Source organism: Fragaria vesca, linkage group LG5 (genome assembly GCF_000184155.1).
Source record: "Fragaria vesca subsp. vesca linkage group LG5, FraVesHawaii_1.0, whole genome shotgun sequence".
Classification (NCBI taxonomy): Eukaryota; Viridiplantae; Streptophyta; class Magnoliopsida; order Rosales; family Rosaceae; genus Fragaria; species Fragaria vesca.
In genome coordinates this window covers 8,985,890-8,997,536 of record NC_020495.1, presented here as the reverse complement: position 1 = coordinate 8,997,536, position 11,647 = coordinate 8,985,890, and the positions used below count along the sequence as shown (strand labels likewise).

General features: G+C 36.0%; 1 protein-coding gene across 1 annotated transcript; it reads left to right on the top strand.

Annotated features, from left to right (window-relative positions):
- The first annotated feature begins 9,059 nt into the window (after positions 1 to 9,059).
- LOC101300912 (aquaporin TIP2-3-like) lies at positions 9,060 to 10,507 on the top strand. The gene is made up of 3 exons (XM_004299379.1): positions 9,060 to 9,329; positions 9,636 to 9,883; positions 9,989 to 10,507. The coding sequence occupies exons 1-3, from the start codon at positions 9,203 to 9,205 to the stop codon at positions 10,361 to 10,363; spliced, it is 750 nt and encodes a 249-aa protein (XP_004299427.1). The 5' UTR covers positions 9,060 to 9,202; the 3' UTR covers positions 10,364 to 10,507.
- The last annotated feature ends 1,140 nt before the right edge of the window (positions 10,508 to 11,647 follow it).

Here is an 11,647-nt window from a genome sequence, read left to right as displayed (position 1 = left end):
TTCAAATCTTATCCCTCATAAAACCCATAAAGCACTCACCCACTTCTCATAAACTATTCAGCTACCCAATCAATCTATCAAGAACAAGTGCAGGTGAGTAATGTGATAAATATGGTGCAGTTGGTATGAAATAAAGAGAGAATCTCAATAAAAATTGGGTAGTTCCTGAATGGGAATGATTGAATTTAAAGCTTGAAACTTTGAATCTGAGATAAATTTCAAACAATGAATATTATTTTGAACAGAAAATAAGGGCGGAGATTACCTAAGGCAGCTGCAGGGCCACAGTTGCAGAAATAAATTTCTTCACTTTTGGGTTGTTGAGGGCATTCAATTTGCTACTGATCTGGAGAGTCAAGTCTCTCTGAATAGTTTTTTGAAATGGAAGGGAAAGAGGGGTTGCAGACTGCTCCGTGGGCCTGGTGCTGCTGATAGCTACTGACCAGTGAGCCTACTTCCCGCCAGAACCATTCATAGCCTGCCACATTTCTGTTATCATTTGATCAATTGGTTTTTTCTTTTCTTTTTTGGTCTTTGAAAAATTCAGTCGAATAATTTGTGAATTTACAGTAATTGAACCAGAACGGATTCAGAACTGAAAATATATTTATTTAAATTACCTTTGGAGAGTGGTATACCCATGATTTTAAAATCTTGATTGAGCCGGGTTCCCTCCTCGCAGGTTGTAAGCAAGTATATGCAGGTGTCATCAGAATGAGAGAAAAAAATGGAAATCTGATAGGGCCACCAACCACCTTTGAATTCAACAAAATCAAAATCCTTCAAAATCGTTGGACTTGTGAATACCACCATCATCATTGAAATATTATTTTTAAATCTTGATTTGAATACCTCAAGATTTCAAAAAACTTTTCAAAATCTTGATTGAATGCCACAAGATATTAATGGCCTTTTAAAAACAATCATATAAACTCATAATTGAATATACCCATGAACATTAGAGCCTCGAAGTCTTTGGCACAGAGGATTTTGCCGTCTTTGGCTATGGGCTCCTAGGGTTTTTTTAGGATGGGATGTTTATTATTATTATTTTATTTCTTTAAAAAAAAAAATTAAATAACTCATGCACCCTTATATATGTGAGTGATGTTTGAACATATAACCTCAAAGTTATCAATTAGACTATCTAACCAATCAAGTTACGGCTCATTGACAATTTTTTTTAGTTTTTGTTTTGTTTTGGAAATAATGCTCTCTTTTTGGAGGGTATAGTGGGCTTGGTCATGTGTTCTTTATTCATTTAGTCGTCACACGGTTCATTTATTCCATTGTTCATTTAGTCGTCACGCGGATATACTAGTTGGGTTGGGTGAATGAGTTAAATCTTGTAACTTCTTTCTGTTCAAGGTGTAGTAGTGATGTAGGACGGATGGCAGAAGAAATCGAGGAACAGATCGATAGTTGCAGGTCCAAACTCGGTTTGCTGCAGATTTGGCGTTCGGTGTCTGAATGACTATTATTATACCTTTCTGGAAGCGGAACGGCCCAACGAACAAGACTTGTCGCTTTGCCAAGACGTATTGGCTTTTTCGGCCATCCGAGTTTGTTTTGGACCTCAAATCAGCGTTTTATTAGTTTTCGGGATTTTTATGTTTCCTAGTTATTTCAGATTCTGTTTAAATTCAATCATTGGGCTTTTAGTTTGGTTGTTAGTCGCTCTAAGGTTTTGTTTCTCATATATAAGCACCCTTATGGGTAGCTGACATTCAGTTTTTCAATTATAATTTAGAAACTTAAGAGTTTTCTCTTAGTCCCTGGCGCGTTCCAGGTTTTGGTCCTATAGAGTTTTTTGCTTGAAGGCTCTCCACTTATTAGGGTTTAATGTTGGTTAGCCCTCCATACTCCTGCTGCGTCAAGTAGTTTAGGCTAGGATATTTTTAGGAGTCATAGTTACATGTGCAGTTGACGTACTATCTAAGCATTAATTGTATTAGGACATCTTCAAAAGGGGATCTTCAAATCCTTTAGTTTGACCAAGTATTGAGGTTGTATGATCTTAATTATCAATCAATGAATTTATTTCTTTTTTTCAAAAAAAAATCACAAAGTCCCTTAAAGCAAAAACACAACGGGTCAAATTAAAAAATATAGAGAAAATTAATACTGTCTATTTTAGATTTTAGGTTCACCCTTTAATCGAATAGTATAACTGTACAACAATTTTTTTTTCTTTTCGATTTCAGCTGTACAACACTTTATAAAAATTCAGACAATAATGAACTAACCATGCATGTTTTTCAGAATCGTACAAGGTTTCCTAATTTTCAAAAGACGTAGATGTTTCAAGGTTTCATAGTCCTATTCATTGTGGGAAGAGGACATAAAGATGTGTATTAATAAACTATAAAAAAAAGCTATCGGAGGTTCTAATAATAGTAATAATATATATATATATATATTTTCAAAAGAAATTTAGATATTTAGGCCCATGAAATTGGGGGCTATATGCATATATCTATTGAGCCTATATCTAAGACGAGCTTTGTGCATTACTAGGTTTCTTGTCAGTTTGATTTTATTTCAATTTGTTTTTATGAGAAAACATGATGAAAATTATGTACGTTTTCTATTATATCCATATATGTAGTGACAGTTACATTGGCATATATAGTGACAGTGTCGTATGTAGTTACATACAATGACATAGTGATTGATATATGTAGTGACAATATCATCAGATGTAATTCATGTACTCACTCTTGGGCAAACAACTAAAAGTTGTTTAGCTACTCATAATTACAAGTACTTACTTGAAATAAAATGTACACCACTCCACACTGACTCGAACAAGAAGGAAAGAACAATTTTCTCTGATACCCCTAAACTAAAACTCAAGGTTCCTTATATAGACAGCGGAACTCAAACTGGAATTGAAATACAACATAAAAACTGTAAAAGACAGCTCTATTATTCTTCCATTAGCTGACATCTCAATGATTCCTCCCTTAACTGACAGCTCCATTATTCATCCACTAAGTAAAGCAGATTTCTTTTTGATAAGAAAATGATCACATGTCATCAAAATCTTCAGAATTATTGCCCAATACAGGATCCTCATATCTGCTTCTTGCATTTCTTTCATTTACTTCCATGTCGGTATCTTCATACACCTTATAGTGCTTATCATTTTCAATCTTTTCAATTCATTGAGCACATGTTAAAGTGGAATCAATTTCTTTTTTCTTGAGAGATAAAAATAAATCTTTGCTAAAACCCAGGCGAAGCCACCAAATATGCTCTAGGTAATCTGCTTGAGATTATAAATAATCTGCTCAAAGTAATCTACTCGAGATAAATAATCTGCTTAAGAAAAAGAAACTGATGAAAATAAATCTCTTCAAGTTTAGTGAAATCTCCTCGAGATTAATCACTAATTCATCATATGCTTAGAAAATCTAAGAGTTTTTGATAGACTACAAGAGTTTCTTTGACGGTCCTAATGTTTTTTAGAACTTTGTAGACTTTTCTCTGAACCAAATAGATATTATCTCAATAACTGAGATCTTCTCTATCAAGTGTAGATCTAAAATTTTTTAGGATTGTCAATTAGTTTTGTTCTTCTAGCAATTCTTCTATAGTTTCTTTGCAGATAGTAAACAACTGTGTTATAGTAAGAAACGAAATTATGATATGAAAAATTTAACTCTTTACTTTTAAGTGTAGATGATAGATCTTAGTTTCAAAATGTCAAAATAAACAAATCAAGGAATATGGACCCACTACGCTCCGTCAAAATTTTCTTTGAAAATGTTAAAAGGTAAAAAGGGAAGTAAAAATGCAATAGGAAAGGAGACGACCTATAAACCTATTTATTAGGTTGCTACCCTTTTGAAAGGTGGAAGATATCATTGTTAAAAGGGGTACACAGACTAGAAGCAATAGAAAAACACTATTCCCCAATGTGATGTTGACACCTATTTTCATCTGTGAAATAAGAGAAGTGCGGACGTCCGCTTCTGATCCTCTCTGTATACAAGAATATATAGTTTTAAACCCTCCATTATAGATAGATATTTAAGTTAAACTCTTCTAATTATGTTGTAGTATGAAATCTCATTTAACCTTTTAACATCTCTAAGGCCGACTCCAATAATGAGCCTTATTTTGAGGTTTTATATTTATTTTGGGACCATTTGTTGCCTTATATTCATATAGAACTCATCTTCTCATCTCTAACGATGAGTCATATTTTGGGGGCTTATTTACACTATTCTTAAATAAAATAAGTTTTGAGTATAATGTATATATTAATGTTTATGCATAAATGGCCATAACCAATTGTTGCGGGACCCGGTTACTATTTGAGTCCCGATCTTGGGTTTTCATCAAATATAAGACATGATTTGGGTCCAAGTGTTATAAACCAAAACCAAACCGGCCCCCTCAAAACTTTTTGTTGGAGATGAAGAATTGTATTTAAAGACCAAGACCCAATTATAGTGGCATTGTTGGAGTTACCCTAAGATTATCTCTAACTCTTAGGGCTAAAGGACTAAATACATCTAACAAATGTAACTAGGTTGAGGAACGCTTTGGGACTAAATTGCCAAACCAAAACACCTCAGGAGGCGATCTCTCAACCTCTCTCTCTAAACTTAGAGAGAGCAAGTAGATCTGCACTATTCCAGCCTCCCTTCCCCTTCTTTCTTGCCTAGATTTAGATCTCTCAGAATCTAGATCAAAGGCTTGAGAGTTGGGGGTGGGATCTCTTGGTCTCTTCTCTCTTGATCGATCTATTTGATTTCGTTCTCACCTCAGTGGTGCTTTTACCCGTTTTGTGGTCTTTTTTCTGACTTATGTTCAGCCAAATAGGACATTGTTCCTCCATTTTCTACCTATCATCCAACATCCTTATTCAAATTCGGAAACCTCCATCATTCCCCTCACCCACAACCTCACATAAGTTCTCCTTCATCTACCAAAGAAAACCACAACTCAAAAGTGAGACTGTTCTCTTACCAAAAGGTTTATGGGTGCTCACACATGGGTGTTCCACCCCTATTCACCATCGGTTTTGTTCTTCGGTTTGTTCTTCAGTTAGCCTCAATTCTCCTTCAGATTGAGTCTCTTTGGTGGAGAAGAGAAAGTTATTGTATGGTGTGGATTCCTCTCTTTCATCCCCATTTTCTTTGGTTTTGATTAGATTTGTGTTGTTGAATTGTGTTGGTAGCAGTTTATCGGTCTTCATCCCTTCATTTCGGCACAACTCACGACCTCTTGGTCTCTAGCGGCGGTGGCAGTGGTAGTGGTGGCGGTGTCAGGTAGGGTTCATTTGGATATACATGGCTCTTTAGCTTTTTAATTAGATAAAAAAAACATGTTCCAATGACACAAGGGCTCAAGAGCCACATGTCTAGTGGGTGGAGAGGGTTATAATTGATTATAAAGGTGACCCTTTAGGCCATCTCCAGTAAGGAGGGGTTATATTGAGGTCAGGGCTAAAATTTAGCCCTCCTAAATAATATAATTTATTCATGAAACAGTGAACCATCTCCAACAAGGGAGGACTATCCCTTCTAAATATTTTATAGTTTTTCATTATATTTTTGAAACTTATGATTTAGTTTATTATAATACCATTTAATTTATAAAATTTGTGTATATATAGAAGATTGAGAGCCAAATGACCGGACTCGGATCCTCTCCTCATGTTTGTGTGCTCATATTATCTCATAAAACATTCTTAGCCGTTGGATCTAAATCAATGGCCAAGATGTCTTTTTGTGAGGGTGAATGATTTTTCTTCATCTCCTCTCTCTCTTCCCAAAATCTCATCAGAGATAACCCGTAGAGTTCCAGTTTATGCTGAGAATCCCAGAACTATAATTAGACTTGTTCTGGTAATTCCATTTATTCTGTTTAACAAACTATGGTTTATGAACTACTGATTTTGGACATCCCTATTTCTCTCACCAAAGAAGTAACAAGAAAAGAAACAGAAATTCTAGTATTCCCACCCAGTCAAGTGGTTGTTGGAGTAATTCATCGAAGAACCTCTTCAGGTAATGCTTGGTTCGTTACTTGTTAGATTAGATTATTCCCACAGCATCAAATCCAAGTTCACATCTCCATTGCTACTCCTTTCCTTGCAATTCCTCATCGGAGGACTCTACGTAGAGCTCGAAATCGGTCCCTAGAACACCGAAATACGGCTCTGAGATAGGATTTCGTGTTCGATTTCGCCTTTAGAATTGGTGCAGCTCTAAGATAGGATTTTGTGTTTAACGGCGAATTTTGGTAGAGTGGTAGTCTTGCTCCGATTCGTCTGAGATGGAAGTGTCCTGTTCTTAACTGTGCTTCTCCGGCAACGGAAAGTCAAAGCCCATCCCGCTCTGGGCTCGATTGGGGGTACGAGGTATATTTTTGAGAAAATGAAAGAAGAGAGATTCTAGTGTAGATGTGAGGAAGAGAGACGAGGATAGATGAGAGAGTTGAACCAGATAAGAGAGATGAGCTCAGGTATGAGTATAGATGAGAAAGGTTTTCGACGAGATTTTGGAAAAAAACACAAAAGGAGATGAAGAAAAATAATTCACCCTCAAATAAAGACATCTTAGCCGTTGGATCGAAATCAATGACTAAGAATGCTTTATGAGGCAATATGAGCACACAAACATGAGGAGAGGATCCGAGTCCCAAATGACCGTTGCAAATTTTTCCTCTTTTTTTTTTTTTTGGGTACAAATGTTTCCGTTGGAAACATAAAAAAAAAAAAAGATTAAACTTAATCGTTGGATGTCAACGGTAGTTGAATAGTGACTATGAGATTTTGTTTTTAAAAGGTGGGAAAGCCCACAATTTGAATTTGTGGCTGATTTTTGTGGGCCCGAAATAAGGGCTCTAGGGTCACCTTAAGGTCTAAATTTGGCCCTCTCCACTCCCCTCTACCCCTCTTGCTCTCTAGCCCTTTCTTATTGGAGCCCATTTTTTGAAAATTAGAGCCCTAGAGTTCACTTGGCCCTCCTTATTGGAGATGGCCTTAGCTCTTATAGAACCCATAAAAAAGTGACAACAATTGTATAAATATAATATCTCGACCCTCTAGCTTTTTAATTAGATAAAAAAGCATGTTCCAATGACACAAAGGCTCAAGAGCCACATGGCTAGAGATAGGTGGAGAGGGCTAAAATTGACCATGAAGGTGACCCTTTAGCTCTCATGAGACCCATAAAAAGGTGACAACAATATTATATAAATATAACATCTCGACCTAAATTATTTTGAATTTATTAAAGAGTTTATTTGAATCTACGACTAAATAATTATACTAATAGAGTTTATACCAAGTTGTTTTTTTGTTGCACTATGACAGAAAAAAAAATAAAACTCACTCTAACCATTACATCAATACTTGGGCCTCTGCTATAAATGACTAACCACAATTTTAGGTTCACTTCATCGGCAATTGCATAGACATGGATGATCAAAGGGTCACTTAACCCCTCCGACGAAATCAATCGTTTTATGAACAACGAATAGTTAAGCGTTATCTCATCGTAGTGGCCCGATTAAGAAGTCACCTTCTTCTCTAACCTTTATCTTACTAAAGACAATACCTTGATATCTCTTTCAAATACCATGTATATATAAAGATAGCGCATATAGCCCTGAGCTGCTTTACGGTCCAAAGCGGTCAAGATGGGTGAATTTATTACCCAAAATGAAAGACCAACCTAGCTCTTAGTTCTTAGGAGATTGATATTAAGGTTGGATTATTCAAGAAATGAAGGTTATTACTTGGAGTTCTTGTGTTAGCTCTTTTGAGAATGAAGCAAACCGAGGCAGCTTTTCTCGTTTAGGATTTAGTGTATGTTTAATGTTATGAAAAATGAATAATTCATTAATTAAATACAAATTTAATTACAAACCCTAAAAACGTACTAAAGAGCGTTGGTCACCAACTCGATCAAGCTAGAAACAACGAGAGAAGACTAACAACTCGTAGCTCGAGCATGATTTTGATACACATGGTTATATCATTGTTGATTGTTCATGAGGGCCAAACAATTCAATTTTGGGACATGCTCTTGTCATCATTGTACTGATGAGAAATTGTACTAACAATCAAGGGACATGTGTAGAAGAATAAAATTTTCTTTCTAGCTACTTGTTACCTATAACGTTTTTTTTATCGACTCTTAGTCTGTTATATCCTGAGAGAGCTTCTAATGAAAACCTTATAATGAAAACTTTTGACTGAACAGTTGAATGACATGCATGTTGGAATTCGAAAACGGCAACTAAAACTTATACCATTAATTCAAAAGTCCTCATTTAATCCTCAATATAAAATCCTTATTAGAAACTTTCCCATTATATCCTTACCTCTACATCAATACAACTCAAAATCCAAACTTGTTTACATTTACATGTTTACATGATTACATCCCTACCTCCTTTCAATATTCCTTTCCCCTTTTTCTTTTTTTTTTTTTTTAGGGTAATCTCCTTCCAATATCGTTGATTCTCGTAAAAATACGATAGCATACATCATCATAGGAGAGCTATGTTCTCGTCTTTTTTATTCGTATCTTCCTAACTAAAGTGCTAATTCATAACCTCAAAACGCACTTTTGTATTCTGCTGGCAAGTATGTACCATTATAAGAAGTATTTTTACTTATCTACAAGTGCTTTTGACACTTCCAAAAGCATTTCCAATACACAGGTGTCTTGATTCATATTGTTCTTATATCACACACCACCTACACCATATACAAAGTTACAAGGAAAATGACATAATACCTCAAACTAATCACTAATGTAGTATAGTGTTCATGGTCTCGACAATATATATTCCGTAAGAATTAACATGCTTATCTCCTAAGATTATAATACTCTCATTGTCGGTTCATAATCAATACTAATTAAACTTAATTGTCCTATCTTCATAATGCCTACATAATATAATCTCAACCCCAAAAAAATATAGAAATGGCGGTTGGTCGGCGGCCAGTCGGACGATGACAACCCGTCCTTGGGTCCATCCTCTATGATTGCCGCCGGCTGAATTGGACGTTCTCACATAGTACCTAATTTTACTAAGCACTATATATAGAAACCACTCTCAAAGGATGAGATGCACCTACCGAAACCTCAAGCTCTTCTAGTTCTGTTTCAGTTGGCTTAGAATTTTGATTTGAATCATTGCCTTGGTGTTTATATTTTCCAGTGATCAAACAATGGTGAAGATTGGTTTTGGTAGCTTTGGTGACTCTTTCAGTGTTTGCTCCCTCAAGTCCTACCTAGCTGAGTTCATCGCCACCCTTCTTTTCGTGTTTGCTGGCGTTGGCTCTGCCATCGCTTATGGTAAGCTCGGAACTTGGTTAGAAAGAGTGTAGCCATGCACAGTGTATTGTTAAAAGAGGGTATAATAAGCCTCCCTTATACGAAATTTTTACATAAAAGTGTTACATATATATAACTATTTTTCGTTGAAAAAAATGCTCGAATACATAGCTATTATGTTCATGTGTGACAAGGGTTGACGGTACTACATGATATTCCATTATTACTCGTGTAAACCATGTTAAATATGAGTCTTCAGTATGAATTCATATAATAAAACCCTTTTGTATATTCAAATTTAATGACTTTGATCCTATGTATATGTAGATAAGCTAACTACAGATGCAGCTTTAGACCCTGCCGGCCTAGTCGCGGTGGCCGTAGCCCATGCATTTGCTCTGTTTGTGGGGGTCTCCGTCGCAGCAAACATCTCCGGTGGCCATTTGAACCCGGCTGTCACTTTTGGATTGGCTATTGGAGGTAACATCACCATCCTAACCGGCATTTTCTACTGGATTGCTCAACTCTTGGGCTCCATCGTCGCTTGCTTCCTCCTCAAGTTTGTCACCAGCGAGGTATATATATTTTCCAGAACAAATATTTGGTCATCGATTAGGGGTTTGGCCAACTAACCTTGGTCTCCTTGGTTAAACTTCAATCTTCCTACTTGCCTTTTGCAGAGTGTGCCAACCCATGGACTTGCCTCTGGTGTAGGAGCTATTGAAGGAGTTGTGTTTGAAATCATCATAACCTTTGGTCTGGTCTACACTGTGTATGCCACAGCCGCTGACCCTAAGAAGGGTTCACTTGGGACCATAGCACCTATTGCAATAGGGTTCATTGTTGGTGCCAATATCCTTGCGGCCGGGCCGTTCAGCGGTGGATCTATGAATCCAGCTCGCTCATTTGGCCCGGCCGTTGTTAGCGGAAACTTCGCTGACAACTGGATCTATTGGGTCGGCCCATTAGTTGGTGGAGGTTTGGCTGGCCTAGTCTATGGTGACATTTTCATTGGATCCTACTCTCAAGTACCAATTTCTGAAGATTATGCCTAAGGATGTGTTTCAGTTTGGAGTTTTTCTTCAAGTTATTTGCTTTTTTGCTTTTCTTGTTGAGCATTTGGGTTGTACTTGTTAATGCTAAGGGGGAAAAAACTTGGAGCCGTTAATAAATTGTAAACAGTGATTCGGTTTTGTGAATTATGGATCTTTTTGTTACACATTTTGTGAAGAAGCAGAAGTAATTTTCACACTCACTTAACAATTTAGGTAACAATATACAACAAATGAACTATCTCATTTATACAAAAATCTACATGGAGATCTACTTCAAATATTTTCTACACGTGAGCAAAGTGACGATCAAAGTTATTATGTGGTTCTTTGCGAGGATTTGAACATAAAATTTAAGCTCACAATTCATCTTATACACATCATTTTACTTTTAGAGTATTCACCGTGTTAAAAAGCCAATGACTATATGCATATTTTGTTAATATATCAAATGAATCTCAACAACAAAAGTCGTAAGAATTTGAAGACGGTGTTTTAGTTTAGAATCATCAAATGCTTACCGGATAAAAGTTTAGCTAGCCGACTGTTTAGACGTCTCTATCATCAATATCATGATAGGTACGAATTTAATTAACAAACATCATTATGAAATTGAGATACCAGTATCCAATCTATTCATCCACTTTTTTGATGCAAAGTGATGTGCTTATATGATAGGATTAACACTAGATTGTTACTTTTGATCCTTTTTCACGTCTTTTCCTAGTTCGTGGATTGTTGATTTGGATATAACTATTTTGTTAGTAAGTAAAGTTAAAGGTTTGTAATTATTAGATGAATGTCAATGGACAATGGGGGTAATAGAAGGTGGACGATGACGGGAGAACCGTATAGATATTCTTGCTCCTTTTGCTTTCAGAGTTCTTTTTCACCAAATCAGTAATGGCTTTACTTTAATATCATAATGGCCTTGGCTAATCGAATGAATTATTGACTAATTTGATGAGATGTCTCAGTTGTGTTATTGCGGATAAAACGATAACCTGAGCTAGCTTTTCTTTACGACTAATGTCAGCGTGTGTTAATGTTTTTCATGCATCATGTCATCAACTTTTATTACAACAGAAAATTTCATACAAGTCCAGTTTCAACATTTTTTTCTTCACAAGTCCACTCTTAACTTTTTTACCCATATAAATCCACATTTGGACTCAGATCTGTTACTTTACTTTTATGATGTTCCTATACTACCCTCCTTTCCTTACATCAATTTCTCTCTCCGTTAAAACAAAAGAAAACAAATCTCCATTCTTCTCTCTCTCTCTC